We start from the raw sequence: 16,455 nt of genomic DNA, 5'->3' as shown, positions 1-16,455 counted from the left end.
CATCCTACATCACTATGCCATCCTACATCACTATGCCATCCTACATCACTATGCCATCCTACATCACTATGTCATCCTACATCACTATGTCATCCTACATCACTATGCCATCCTACATCACTATGCCATCCTACATCCCTATGTCATCCTACATCACTATGCCATCCTACATCACTATGCCATCCTACATCACTATGCCATCCTACATCACTATGCCATCCTACATCCCTATGTCATCCTACATCACTATGTCATCCTACATCACTATGTCATCCTGAATCACTGTCATCCTACATCACTGCCATCCCACATCACTGTCATCCCGCATCACTATGCCATCCTACATCACTATGCCATCCTACATCACTATGCCATCCTACATCACTATGCCATCCTACATCACTATGTCATCCTACATCACTATGTCATCCTACATCACTATGCCATCCTACATCACTATGTCATCCTACATCACTGTCATCCTATATCACTATGTCATCCTACATCACTATGTCATCCTACATCACTGTCATCCTATATCACTATGTCATCCTACATCACTATGTCATCCTACATCACTATGCCATCCTACATCACTATGCCATCCTACATCACTATGTCACCCTACATCACTATGCCATCCTACATCACTATGTCATCCTACATCACTATGTCATCCTATATCACTATGTCATCCTACATCACTATGTCATCCTACATCACTATGCCATCCTACATCACTATGCCATCCTACATCACTATGTCATCCTACATCACTATGCCATCCTACATCACTATGTCATCCTACATCACTATGTCATCCTATATCACTATGCCATCCTACATCACTATGTCATCCTACATCACTATGTCATCCTATATCACTATGTCATCCTACATCACTATGCCATCCTACATCACTATGTCATCCTACATCACTATGTCATCCTACATCACTATGCCATCCTACATCACTATGCCATCCTACATCACTATGTCATCCTACATCACTATGCCATCCTACATCACTATGCCATCCTACATCACTATGCCATCCTACATCACTATGTCATCCTACATCACTATGTCATCCTACATCACTATGCCATCCTACATCACTATGCCATCCTACATCACTATGCCATCCTACATCACTATTTCATCCTACATCACTTTGTCATCCTACATCACTATGCCATCCTACATCACTATGCCATCCTACATCCCTATGTCATGCTACATCCCTATGCCATCCTACATCACTATGCCATCCTACATCACTGTCACCCTACATCACTATGTCACCCTACATCACTATGCCATCCTACATCACTATTTCATCCTACATCACTATGTCACCCTACATCACTATGCCATCCTACATCACTATGCCATCCTACATCCCTATGTCATGCTACATCACTATGCCATCCTACATCACTATGCCATCCTACATCACTATGTCACCCTACATCACTATGCCATCCTACATCACTATGTCATCCTACATCACTATGTCATCCTACATCACTATGCCATCCTACATCACTATGCCATCCTACATCACTATGCCATCCTACATCACTATGCCATCCTACATCACTGCCATCCCACATCACTGTCATCCCGCATCACTTAAAAAAGTTCCTATATGGACCAAAACATCATATACATTTTTATTTTGGATTGCTGAATAAGAACCTTTCAAAGTAATTTTTTGGAGTGTATTGTTCTTTCTACATATTATGCATTGAAAGTGTGCTATAAGAACAAACAGATCCATCAACAACAGCTTGCTGACAGTCTCCCAAGAAACAAGAGAAAATGTTACATTTTATATTTCCTGACTGCAAGCCAATGTTATTTAAAGGTTATGTACTTAGAAACATAAGATCTCATTTAATTGTGTAATAGAGATAAAAAAAACCGTAAGATATCCTAAATGCAGATAGTAGTAATAATGTAAAAAATTTTTATATAGCTCTTTTTAACTAACTTGTTTGTATGTATCTTTTTGTTTTGTTTGTTTTTGTACGCACTTAATAAACTTTCATAGCAACTTTGATTGTTTTTCTTTTAGTTTGAATAACATTTGGTTAAAGTTTGTTTTTTTTCCTTTGCTGTGGTTATTACTGCACAGATGAAATGCCGCCCAATGTTTAAAATCCCAATTTTCAGAAGATTTTAATCCCCATCTCCACTCCGTCCTTGTATTGCTATTTTCCATGTGCACATGTGCACACACTGCATTGTGGGTCTAAAATAAGGACTTGTGGGCATTCTGTATGCTGCCACGTGTTGTCTAAATAAGGCACTGTATTCTCCTCTATAAGCAATATACCTCCATAATATGATACGCAGGAGATACAGTACAGTATGGGCACATAGATATTGCACATATGTATAGAGTCTAGGGCTAGCTCTTTATTAAATTATCGGCACAGAGCAATATATGTATACATACTCTAAAAATCTGTGGTCCTGAATTTTTCCAGCTTTATTTAATTTAACTAGTAGATTATGACAATGGGTACAGTGGTTGATTTTTTTCGCCCCCAATGGCTGCCAATTGCAACCAGTATAATGTAAATTTTAATTTCGTATATAAAATGAAAGCTATAAATATGAAAAAGAAAATAACCCAACATTCAAATAGTAATGAAGTACTGCTTCTATTCTAGTATAAGAAATGTCAACGCACCAAGGACAAACACAGTAAACTTACAAGGAAAAACCTTGATCTGACCGTTACGGTCATTTTTTCTTTTGGACGTGAGAAAATGGCAAGGGCAGAAAATTTCCTTCTTTTATACCTCAAGTCCTCTATCGATGGTTATATAGTGCATGCTGAATAACAGAGTACTAAGTAAGTGCTCGATACAATTTTGCAATATTTTCATTAATGCTTCTGTCATTAGGGAAATGTAACATATTTTATCCACCAAAGAACTCTATATCGAACGATAAGAGTAACTTGTAAACATTTTTGAACATATCAATCATTTGGTGGCTTCAGTGGTTAGTGGCAAAGCTCTGTCCTCTGCAGTCAATGGCAGAACACATTTTCTCATAGCAAAAGTTATGTTTTTTGGTTGGTGTTGACTCTGTTCCTTCACCAGATTCTGAAACTGTGATTGGGCTATCTCTTGCAAACACCTCAGTTGATTCCCTCCACAAGCAGTCGGGTGCTATTTTATAAATGTAGTTATTGCATTTTGGTCTATGAAAGGGTGATTTATTATTGAAGATTTGACGGCTATTGGAAGTGGCAATTTTTATTTTTAATGTTGCATCAACCCGGTCCACCACAGTGTAAGTGCCAATGCTACCGTCATCAAACCCTACAACAATATTGAGGTGCCTTTGTGAGAGTGCAAGAAAGGTTGGCGTTTTATATAATGAGCAAGCACCAATGCTTTTCCCATCTGCCAGTCTCATAACTATTAAACTTGAGATAGAGCTATCTTCATCATCTTCCCCATTTTGGAAGCAAATGTAGACAAGATAACGTCCATCGCAAGACAAGCTCTGCTTCCATATAATCCCTGACGCATGTATCACTCTGAGTTTTCCAGTGTGAAGATCTAAAACATTGAACTTTTCATCTCCATGGGTGATAATTCCAAGTTTTCCATTAGGAGAGATTTCAAAATCATTAAGATTTTTTAAGAAGTTACATGGTAGCTGGACTCTTCTGCAAATGGCTTCCTCAGCAAGGCTCCAGATGTTCACAGTCTCAGTGGATGTCATGAATACAACAAACTCTGGACAGTCCGGAATTAAATTGAAGTTAACAATGGTTGATCCATCATCACAGCAGAATTTTTTTGTTATGCTTCCTGTCCATAGACTTACAGCCAAAAGTTTGTTCTTGGTCATTCCAATCAAAAAAGTATTTGCAGTAGTTATCAGTGCATTCTTTAAGGCAGCTAAGATATTACATACTTTATGGCCTGTTGCGAGCCTCCATACCCTGGAGGCATTTTGCTCACATAAAGACACTATAAATTGATCATTATGTGTAATTAACAGTTGAGATATTCTTTGACCACTAATCCGTAAGAGGTTTTCCCCAGTGCTAGTATGCCAAACATATTGATTACATTTGTCATCTGTGGTTACCATCAGTTCTCCAGTAGCTGTGAGCACAGCATTTTCTACAACACCTTCATGCTTAAAGGCTGACTCAATAAACCCTGTGTTAAAATTCCATTTTTGAACATATTCCGATCCATCAATTGAGTAAATGTAATCTCCTCTCCCGGACAATAATACGGTGTGGACTGCTCTTCCAGTCTTGTCAATATTGGACATTGCGGTTAAGATGTCAATGTCCCAGATGGAAAGCATACCACTGATAGACAGAGACAAAAGTAAGTTATGATGGCTAGATTTCACTAATTTCACTATACTCCCTGAGATCTCCTGTAAACTTGCCATGCACTGCCCAGTGTCTCTTCTCCAAACAAATATAGATGAGGTATTTTCCATGGAAGCAATAATACAGTCACAGTTCTGGGAGAGAACAGCTGATATAAATCGCTCATTATGTTTTGCCCTAAACTTTTCAGACACTTTCCACATACGAGTGTCTAGAAGTTCGATATTCAATGCTTTACATATCAAAAGTGCACTTTGGTCTTCAGACAGCTCTGTGCTTATGACGTCACTGTCTCCCTTTGTACAATCAAACTCTTCAGTCAGTTGGGGATTGGTTACTTCCTCTATATTCCAAACAGAGAGGCTCCCTTCATTGTCAATCATAACCACTTCTTGACTTATATCGAGAACAAGTATATATTTCACAAACCCACCAGAAAATTCAGAGGTTACAGTTGACAACTTTTCTCCAGTGCCTAAGTGAAATATCGTGGTGGTGTTGAGGTATTGGCCACAAAATGCATGTAGCCCATCTGAAGAACACTGGATGCACGTTACTTCATACCAGCAATGGAAATTATAAAGTGGCCACCCATAAAGTAAATCTATAACATTAACATTTTTACTTGCTTCCAACCAGGCTAGTGCATGTGTATGAGATAGCGTGAAGCCATTGATTAGGTTTGGCCCACCTCCTACACTTTTGGAGCCTTTAACTTCAACTTCAGACAGAAGGCAAGAGTTCTGGTTGTCATAGATTAACAGGGTATTTTTTGCTGTGGACACAACAAGATATTTTTCATCTGCTGTAAGTTTCATTCCCATAATTACAAACTGGGTAGTTGTTATTTGTCTTAAAAGTTGCCTTGACTCAACATCCCAAGTAGTGATTGTGCCATTCTCAAGTGCAGCAATGATTATATTTGGGCTATAAGTTGGAAGGACCTCTGTAACATGCAACGAGCTAGATGACAGAGAAAGTCTTTCCGGGGTGTATGTTACATCCATTGAAGAGTGCAATGGGACAATTGAACAGTATTTAGGTCCATCTTTGTCACATTCTATAAGGAGGTTTCTGAACTTAGGCAAAGAACTCACAACTGGAAGAAGTATCTGCTGCAGTTCAGCAGAAAGTGACCCTGGATTTTTCAGGACCTTGTTTTTTATGCTTTGAAGGGTACTGGCGAGAAATTTCAGCTCTTTCTCCTGTGAGTAATTATATGCTGTTTCAACATCACTTAAAGCCTTTTCAAATTGTCCAATTTTGATCATTGTATAGAGCCAGTTAAAGTTCATTGTAATCCCAGTCATTATTTCATCTGTCATTCCACATCTTGTTAAATGATGTAGTAGTTCTGTCATTTTCCTGTGATTTACGAAAAAAATATCAGGCTGTAGAGGATTGCACTGAAATGCCCATGGCTGCTCAGGAGACTGTCTGTCAAATTCATTTTCATCATTGTAATGTATTTCATCGTTACGTATACCCCTGTGTTCATTCTGAATGCAGTTTTCAAAATAGCGATGATCATTGTAAAATGGCTTTTTCCTGCCTCCCGACCATGCACCAAGGAAGTATTCTGCCATATTCACATGCATTTCTTGCAAGTCATCGTCATTGCTGAGATACAACTTTTGGGCAATTAAGTGAAGATGTCTATTAGACCAAACCAAAAGGGTGCAATTTCTTATGTGGCGTTCTACTAAATATCCTGCAAGATCTTCTTTAATTTGTGCAATGATTGTATATGGTATCCTTAATGGATTCAATGTTTTGCCATTTGCTAGTAACTCATTCATGACATTATTATCAAGGGCTAGAATGTCTTCTAGTTCCACCTCGCTTAGTCCTGTTTTAGCCATTGTAACATAACCAAGTGCTCTTGAGACCAACCTCAGTCCACACTTGTTTTCCAGAGAGCAGAATAACTGCTCTATGTTCTCATGGACAGTCACACAAAGAGTTGATTCATCAACATCCTTGTGAGACCTCCAATTTCTGACCTCTCTAAACGTCAGATTCACAAACATTGGTAGAGTACACCTAGAAAATGCTTCATTGACATAGATTTGTTGACCCGATGTTACTTTTCTTTTAACTCTCAGAAGCTGATGTTTAAGTATTTGGCTGCACATTTTTCTATCTCGTGGAATGAGTTCTATGTAGTTGTCCTCGTTGTTTATAAGGCACCGTAGTTTCTGGAGGATTCCATGCTTGTTTGGCAGTGTTGACAATATTATACGAACTGTGCGTGGAAGATGAATAGGGAGCCACCAAAGTTTCCTGGCATCATCACTATCTGTTAGTTGTTCAAGGCTGTCTAACACAAGAACCAGGGGCTTATGAAAAGAAGACTCATTCAGCAAATTTAAAAAGAGTTCTCGCAGATCTACAATCTTTTTGGGAATGCTCTGCAGTAAACATCTGTAATTGACGGCTAGTTGTTCACAAAGGCTTTGAAGAAGACAGCTTAATTCAGAGCTCATTTCTGTGGAACCAAGAAATCTCACAATGACGATAGGATTAGAATCTGGTCCCATTTCTTCCTGAAGCCATGAACAGACCTATAAAAAAAAAATACATAGATACATTTAATTTACTCAATAATAGATTAGGAAATGGTTAATCATTCTTTATAAACAGGGCTGGCCTTACATTGGATGTTGTCCTGTGTGATACCTTCTGTTGACTACCCCCATCCCCATAAAGTGTTTGTTAATACAGTGTGCAAATAACAATACTAAACTGTGCTTAATTATAAGTACCGTACAACACTTTACAGTGGAACCACCACCATACACTGAAAATGTAATAAACTGTAGACTGCCTAAGCAGCAGTGCCACACAATACATAAGTAAATACCACCATACTGTGATAAAACAATATCAAAATACAGTCACCAAATAACAGCTCCATGAACAATTAATAATAACATTTCTGGTGGTAACAAATAACCCTGAGGCCCCCGACCTCAGCAGGACATGCCCCCATAAAGACCTTCTCTACCCTAGACCACCAGGGATATTGTTATTAAAACATTTTCAACTCTAGATCACCAGGGATGTTGACATAATTTTTTTTCACTGTCATAGACCACCAGGGGTGTTGGCAATAACACCTTCTCTACACTAGATCACCAGGAATGTTGATGTAAACGCCTTAACCCCTTAAAGTCCAAGCCATTTTTTGATTTTTCATTTTCATCTTACACTCCCCGACCTACTATGAGCCATAACTTTTTTTATTTTTCCGTCAATGGAGTGGTATGTGAAGGCTTGTTTTTTTGCGGGAGGACTTGTAGTTTTTATTGGCACCATTTAAAGTAACATATAATGTACTGGGGAATGGAAAAAAATTCTATGTGGGGTGGAATTTGGAAAAAACTGTGATTCCTCCATTTTCTTTTTCTTTTCTTTTCTCTCTTTACGTCTTTCACCGTGCGGTAAAAATTACAAATTAACTTTATTCTGCTGGTCAATATGATTATGGTGATACCAAATGTATATATATTTCTATCTACAAACTTATTTCTTGGAAAAAAAATAATTTGTTGCCATATTCTGAAAGCCATAACTTTTATATAATTTCGTCGATTGAGCGGTGTGAGGGCATTTTTTTTTTGTGGCACAAGCTGTGGTTTTTATTAGTACCATTTTTTTAGTACATACGATTTTTTGAATACTTTTTATTACAAATATTTTTTACCGCTAAGTTGGCTGAAAAATATATTTTGGCGTTTTATATTTGTCTTTTTACGGAATTCACCGTGCGCGTTAAATAATGCTATATTGTAATAGTTCAGACTTTTTTGGATTCAGCCATACCAATTTTGTTTATTTTTTTACCTTACTTTAGAGTAAAAATGGGAAAAGCTTATTTTTTCAACTTTTAATATATTTTTTTCACTACTAAAAACTTTCTTAAACTGTTTTTATTTTACACATTTCATTAGTCCCCCTAGGGGACTTGAACCAGCGATCATTGAATCGCTGGTACAATACACTGCAATACATGTATTGCAGTTTATTGTCATTTTTACAGGTTTCTGTTAAGCCCTGCCAGAGGTTTAACAGAAGGCCAGAGGCAGGGCTTAACAGAGACAGAGTGAAGACAGACCTGAGGGCCTTCATTAGGCCCCTGGGCTGCCACAACAACCATCGGCACCCCATAATTGCGTCGTGGGGGAGGGCAATGAGTTGTCGGAGGGGGCCATCCCACCTTTTTTAACGCCTTAGATGCTGCGGTGGTGATTGACTGCAGCATTTGAGGGGTTAAACGGCCAGGAACAGCGCAATCACTGTTCCTGGCCTTTAGTCCCGGGTGTCAGCTGTAATACACAGCTGACACCAGCAGCGTTTGGAGCAGACTCAGCGCGTGAGCCCACTCCATACATCGCCCCCCGCACCATGACATGCAGTTACGTCATGGTGCATTAAGGGGTTAAAGGCTATGCGCCTTTGCAATGATTTTCTTTCTTGTTCATTTGCTTTCTAAATGTGAAATGAAGCAACTTTCTAAATAGTCTTCATTAAAAATGGGCAACCATTTTGCTGCTGTAGAATCTGTGCAACTCATTTAGGCCATGTTTACATGTCTGTTTTTATGAAATCAGCAACAGAAATCCGCGTCTGAAAGTTGTACTTCTGCCGACTAATGGATCTAATCTGTGGCTTTTCAACGCAGAATCCGCAGCAATAATGAACTTGCTGTAGATTTTAAAATCCACAGCGCAGTCATTATTCCGTGTGGATATTTTCCTGAGCATGTGAATGGGGAATAAAAATACCCTATTCACATGCATTGCTGGTAGAATGTTAGTAGTTTCTGTCAGAACTTAGGCACTGAATCGGCGCCTAAATCCCGACAGAATTCTAAACATGTAAACATGGTTTTACATAGCTGGCTGTTGTGTTGTAAGGTCATGTGAGAAATCACACTTCATCAGCATCAGTTTTTGCAGAGGAGAGAGGTGATGAGACAGGAGCTGTTTCAGTGTCTGCAGAAAGGGGCTGGGGCGTAGTTATAGGGGGTGCAGAGGTAGCCATCACACCCGGGCCCTGGAGCCCAAAAGTCCCTCAGCTGCATAAGAAAATAGTAGTATTATAAATGATATTTGGTAGGTGGGGGCCCTGTTATAGATTTTGCATTGGGGCCCAGGAGCTTCAAGTTACACCTCTGGAAAGGGATAAGCAGAATAGGAATGAGGCTGTACTGATTTATGAGAGCTAGTGAAGGCAGCAGCATCCTGAGTCACAGACCGCACATCCAGCATGTACTACTGAAAGCGACACATCCACATTAGAAACTTCTCAAACTAGGAGCAGGTTACAAACTGCATATCAGGGGGTCTGAAAATGAATGAAGGAGTGAAGATTGCTGCCTGAAACCTAGTGCAACTTTTTTTTTTTTTACTCAAGACAACTACTAACGTATGTAAAAAAATGTTTTTCTTAATCAAAGGTGTACATAGCATTTAATTACCCTAGGCTATTAGGGTTATTACCACTAAAACCTTCACCCCGATTGACCACCAGGGAAATGAACCCATCAGGGATATCATTATTAACCCATACGGCACACTAAGAACTATCACTATTAACCCCTAAGACCAACCATCTTAATTTTTAATGTTTCTGGCTTGGCTCCAAATCACCTACAGTTTAAATTCCTGAAAACCCAGATTGCAGAAAGGGGAAGGTGGAGGTTTGAAATGACCACATTGTGTTTGCATTAGGGGGCACAGAAATTCTATGGGCAGCCCTGGTAAGATATATAATTTTACACTTTTTACATCTACAAAGATTTATGCCATTTTGTTTTGTTTTTTATTTCCCCTTGGTTAGGGTACAGTTTTTTATTATGCACGATACATTTTCTTAAGTCAGAACTAGATAATAATTGCCTCATCTAAGGAGAACTGCTAATAATTTACTATGTCAATGATGTCAGAAGAAATCAGCCAAACAGGTTGGATGTATTCTGTTACCTAATGAAGAAAATGTATATATTGCTGATTCTGTCAGCAATTACCATAGGTCTGTGGCCAGCTTTACCACAAAATGCATTATCCTCCAGTAAATTACAGTAGAAAGCTATAGTTTATTATGTAGCAACACAGTTAAGGGCTATGTACACCTCTTTTAAATAAAAATTCGTATCAGTTTGTTTGGTGCAACTTTATAATTACTTTTTATAAAAAAAATATTTTTACTTTTTGAGATACAGCTGCTTTGTCTCCTGTATATAGAGCATCTGTATCGTGCGCTGATACCTGAATCCGTCAGATCAGCGGGACTGACATATTCAGTGTCATTGAGTCCTGCGTGTCTCTGACACGCAGGATCCACCTGTTATCGATCACACCTAAGTTATGAACTTAGATGTGATCGGTAACAGCTCGATCCTGCGTGTCAGAGACCGCTGACACTGAACTAGTCATTCCCACTGACCTGATGAATTCAGGTTTCAGCACAATTTACAGCTGCTCTGTATACAGGAGACAAAGCAGCTGTTTCTCAAAAAGTAAAAATTATTTTTAATAAAAAGTAATTAGAAAGTTGCACCAAACACACTTTTTGTAAAAAAAATTGTGTACATGGCCTTTAAGAGTAAGTATAATAACTGTTTAAAAAAAGAAATATTTAGATTTCCTACTTCACAGAAGCTTGTCATACTTAAACCCATTTTTAGTAGTCTGGTTTTGGATAAACAGATTGAGCACAGTGAACATAATCTGTCGCTGATCAAATGAGGAACATCTGCTAGAATGTGCTAAGTGTACTGATAAAAGATTGTCCCATCTGTATATCAAGACTTCAACGAAAATGTTCTACATCTATAAGAAACTCAAAGCGTCAAAATTGTTAAGCCTAGATCACAATATTTCAGACATAAGCATGAATATTTGAAATGTATGAATTTTTTAGTTTTAATTTTTCTAATTATATTTGTTTTAGCCCCATTATAAGACACAAGAACATGAGGCCAACTGGTAATATGTTCTAATCTGTACTGTTACCTTTTTTGCTACTTCTGCTAAGAGAAGTGTTTTTCCAGTGCAAGGTCCACCATATACTATTAGTGGGTTGATATGGCCTGATTTGGAAGGCTGCATGTATTTATGAACAAGGCTAAGCGCTTCACACCGGTATTCATAAAATGAAGAGTAGGTCCTACACAAGGACAAATGTTGCAAAATTTCATCATAGAGGGAATCTGTCTCGGTTTCAAAGTTCTGTTGCACAGTTGCCTGGATTATATCGATCATGTCTTCATAGAACTGCTTGCAAAGTCCTTCCACATAATGGTTCTCCACTTCTTGAGAGTAGCCCAGTTTCATGTCACAATGTGTCACTGAGGTGTAAACCCGTAGATTGGATGATGCAACTATTGTTGGAATAAACTCATCCCTGAGCTTTACCATCTTCTCAAGGGCCTCTTGGTCTCTCACGGCCTTACCTTCTATTTTTACAACATCTGTATACTTGGACATCTCAGGTATTTTCACATGTCTTTCAATATTGGAAATTTTCCGAATATAGCAAACACATTTCTTTAAAAATGCTGCTGTTTGTTTTCCTAAAGCGAAGTCAAACTCATCTTCCAAGGCTAAAGAACATAAAATAAATATGAATTAATCAAACAATAAAACAATACTGTAGGCTGCAGTCTATGACTTGTCAATGGTTGATGGTTGACCAACTCTAGATTGCCAAATTACTATTGTCCGTAGTTGAGGGGGGGGGGGTATTCTGAAATGAACCATGTATATCTAAATGAATGTATATTAAGAAATTAATATAAAAATAATTTCCAAATATTTACTGTAGGGTGTAGCACCAAACTAGAGCTAAATTTGAAACACTTTAGCAAGAGACACCAGTGAGATACATCATTACGGTAATTCAGATTTTTTTTCACCATATCATTCAATATTTTTTTTTAATCCTTTTATTTATTTACTACCCAGCCCTCTAAAAAAGAGCCCACAGGTGAATTGTATAGATACCTGATGATAAGTATCTTTTTTCTTGGCTGGATTTAATTTTTCCTTTCTCATGAAGTAACTTAACTGCGGTGTTGAAAATGTTTTTGATCTCTTCTACTACTGCATGCCACTTCTTCTCATTGGCAGTACTTGTGGAAGAATCTCCCTGCAAAAAAATGAAAAAAGAACTAACATAAAATAAGAATAACTATTATAAGACTTTTAATATCAGCAGATATTATTGCAGTTTAGTCAATCGATACAGTAAAAGTAACTAAACACATTTATCATTATCAGACTGTTCCTTGGGCCCACTAGATGAGTAGCTCAGAAGTAGTTATATTTCATTTTCATTAGGTTACTCTGCTCTGTACAAAAATATTGTTTTCATTTTGCTAGGGATTGCTCCGGACGGGATTACCAAGTAAAGGACTTCAGTTCCCATGATTGCTCTTTCCTCCCACAGATATTGACTTTATTTACAGCTACCTGCATGTCCATGTACTATAATTTGAAAGGTAGCGCTGCAATTACTCACTGTCTGTTCTGCTATTCTGTTGCTCACTGACTTTGCACTATCTGCTGCCGAGCGTGTGAAACACGATTCCTCTAGAGACAGGAAAGCGGAAGAGCAGGGAGCAGTGGATAAAAGAGGCCTGTGATGTGTAATATTCACACATTTTAAGGACTGGAAAATGTATTTAACTTCACTGGAGAACATTTACAGATCAAAGATCACACGGGCACCCATGTTGGAGGGACATGGGGCTGTGATTGACAGCTGCCACTCTGCAGCAACAGCTGGCATCAGAAAAACAGCAAATAAAAAATATTACGTAAAAGAATTATGAAAACCTCAGCTATTCGTCCCTTAATATCCTCCTTTACGTTGATGCTATTTTACGTCATACATTAAAACTGAAAGAAATATATATTAAAGAATTTTTCTACATATGCGCAAAGAAATCAGCAATTTCCACTCTCCTCCTTCCTACAATCCTATTGGTGTCTGTAAGGCAATTGGTTGCAGAATAAGCCTGATCCCACTGTTCTGCAATGGGCAATGCAAAGCCCTGCCCTATTGAAAAAAATCGAAGTGATGAGGAGGAAATGAACCCTTATGTTCTACGCAAGATTTCATGAGTTACACAAAAAACTTTAGATTGAAAAGTAATGTGGATATACGTTTTTCTTCTGTTTACATTCATCATTCATTTTTAGAGTTAGTGTTCCTTTAAAGGATTTTTCCTACAATGGACATTTATTACCTATCCACAGGATAAGTGAGTAATGTATGATCGCTGGGGGCCCCACCACTGGAAACCTACCGATCACAGGAATGGAGATCCCGACCCCCATTCCTCCTCACTGCACGATCAGTGAGGTGGATTCTGAATGAAGCAATGGTCGTGCATGTGGGCTGTCGCTTCATTCAATGTTTATGGGGCTGACGGAGACAGCTGAGCACAGCGCCCCTTAAACATTGAATGGAGTGGCAGCGCACATAAGCGACCGCCACTAAATTCAATATCCTTCTATTATATTGCACTTATGTGGTCATTAATGGCCTGTATGTTTAAGTGAACTTTTATTGCGTTTCTTCAGAAACCGTACCTATCGACTAATATTTGAATGAGCTGTTTTCCCTGTGAACTTTGGGCTTTTATTCTGTAAGTAGTAACAAATTGTGGATCGAATTCCAAAAGGTACTGAACAGTGTTTGGCTCCTTTTTTACACAGGTGTGATGATACCAGTTGCACTAAGGTGTACACGTGAACTGGAATAGCCAAGGGTGTAAACAGTAGTTATATGCTATTGCCAGAGTTTTTCTATCTGCCAGCATCTGTAGAGTTCAAGTAAAGGAGGATAAGTAACACCATCATTTGAGTTGAGCTGCAAGACACAGATTGTTTGGAGGATATGTCCGCACCAATGGTGAGGTAGACGTCTGATTTTCATTATTTTCTGGTGAATTGCATTGTGACTGACTTCAAAGCAGAAAATCAGGAATCCCGTTGTAGCCTCCACATTTGTTCCACCTGATTGATTTCTACAGTTAGGTCCAGAACAGAATTATTTGGACAGTGACACAATCTTCATGATTTGGGCTCTGCTGCCACCAAATTGGATTGCAGGCAATGACTATCTGAAGTCTGGAACCCATGGACATCTCCAAACGCTGGGTTTCCACCTTTGTGATGCTTTGCCCGGCCTTTACTGCAGCTGTCTTCAGTTGTTGCTTGTTTGTGGGTCTTTCTGCCTTAAGTTTTGTCTTAAGCAAGTTTAATGCATGCTCGATCGGGTTGAGATCTGGTGATTGACTTGGCCATTGCAGAATATTCCACTTCTTTGCCTTAAAAAACTCCTTAGTTGCTTTCGCAGTATGTTTTGGGTCATTGTCCATCTGTACTGTGAAGCGACGTCCAATCAACCTTGCTGCATTTGGTTGAATCTGAGCAGAAAGTATATCCCAGATCACTTCAGAATTCATCCGGCTGCTTCTGTCTTCAGTCACATCATCAATAAACACTAGTGACCCAGTGCCTTTGGCAGCCATGCATGCCCATGCCATCACACTGCCTCCACCATCTTTTACAGAGGATGTTGTGTGCTTTGGATCATGAGCCTTTCCAAGCCTTCTCCATACTTTCTTCCTCCCCTCATTCTGGTACAGGTTGATCTTAGTTTCATCTGTCCAAAGAATACTGTTCCAGAACTGGGCTGGCTTCCTTAGATGTTGTTTGGCAAAGTCTAATCTGGCCTTTCTATTTTTGAGGCTGATTAATGGTTTGCACATTGTGGTGAACCCTCTGTATTTGACCTCATGAAGTCTTCTTCTTATGGTAGACTTAGATACTGATACACCTACTTCCTGGAGAGTGTTCTTCACTTGGGTAGATGTTGTGAAGGGGTTTTTCTTTAACATGGAAAGGATTCTGCGATCATCCACCACTGTTGTCTTCCGTGGACGTACAGGCCTTTTGGAGTTAACGAGATCACCAGTGCGCTCTTTTTTTTCAAGAATGTACCAAACTGTTGATTTGGCCACTCCTAACATTTGTGCTATCTCTCTGATGGATTTCTTCATTTTTTTCAGCCTAACGATGGTCTGTTTCACTTGCATTGAGAACTCCTTTGACCTCATGTTGTGGGTTCACATCAACAGCTTCCAAATGCAAATGCCACACCTGGAATCAACTCCAGACCTTTTACCTGCTTAATTGATGATGGATTAACGAGGGAATAGCCCATGCAGCCCATTAAATAGCTTTTGAGATAATAGTCCAATTACCTTTGGCCCTTTGAAAAGGAGGCAACTACATATTAAAAAGCTGTAATTCCTAAACCCTTGCTCAAAATAGGATGTGAATACCCCCAAATTAAAGCTGAGAGTCTGCACACTAAGCCCATATTGATTATATAACCGTATATTCAATATGTTTTGGTAAACAGCTAAAATGCCAAAACTTGTGTCACTGTCCAAATAATTCTGGACCTAACTGTATATCATATCTGAGGATGACTTTATTGCTAACATTTATTGTTTTTCTACCACGTAAAAAGATATAAGGGATGTGGAACAATGACTCAAGATGTATTATCAGTGCTTTTGCATGGGATTGTACAATAATGTAGGATACTACATTACCGTATATACAGATGTAGCAAAGTTTATCTGATAACTTCCTGCAGCATGAAATTACAGAACAAAAGCCATTATAAAGCCATCGAAAAAGTCAAGTAAAAGTTTCTTTCTTGCCACAGTGTATTTAACAAGTTAAGAGTCAAGTTAAAGATTGCTATATCTAGCGCACGTGGGCCGGAAGAGCCTTTCATACTATAGGACTCAATTGTATCCACGTCCTTAGGACACAAATACAATTGTCATCCTTTTTGAGGCAAGGAACGGGAACCATCAGTATTTTCTTGTGATGCAGACATCGCAATGACGTCATTGTCCTGCCTTCGTAGTTTCGCTGGAGCAGGCCTGGTCAAAAGAGACCAGGCCTGCATCGCTGGAGCAGAGCGCAACGCCGGAATGGGGAAAGGTGAGTTTTTGTTTTAGCCTGCGACACCACCTACAT

The 16,455-nt window shown here is 38.8% G+C and overlaps 1 protein-coding gene across 2 annotated transcripts in view; it reads right to left on the bottom strand.

Annotated features, from left to right (window-relative positions):
* Positions 1 to 1,986: 1,986 nt before the first annotated feature.
* The window catches only part of NWD2 (NACHT and WD repeat domain containing 2), a 253,510-nt gene continuing 239,041 nt past the window's right edge, over positions 1,987 to 16,455 (bottom strand). For both annotated transcript variants that reach the window (XM_075858996.1, XM_075859004.1), the window contains exons 5-7: positions 12,391 to 12,535; positions 11,401 to 11,990; positions 1,987 to 6,945 (exon numbers count right to left, since the gene is read on the bottom strand). In XM_075858996.1, coding sequence (XP_075715111.1) covers positions 3,013 to 6,945; positions 11,401 to 11,990; positions 12,391 to 12,535 — 4,668 coding nt within the window. In that variant the 3' untranslated portion in view covers positions 1,987 to 3,012. The remainder of the gene's footprint in view (positions 6,946 to 11,400; positions 11,991 to 12,390; positions 12,536 to 16,455) is intronic.

The sequence above is a fragment of the Rhinoderma darwinii genome, chromosome 1, assembly GCF_050947455.1.
Source record: "Rhinoderma darwinii isolate aRhiDar2 chromosome 1, aRhiDar2.hap1, whole genome shotgun sequence".
In the NCBI taxonomy this organism is placed as follows: Eukaryota; Metazoa; Chordata; class Amphibia; order Anura; family Rhinodermatidae; genus Rhinoderma; species Rhinoderma darwinii.
Note: the sequence above shows the minus strand (reverse complement) of the source record. Positions and strands in the feature narration are given on the sequence as shown.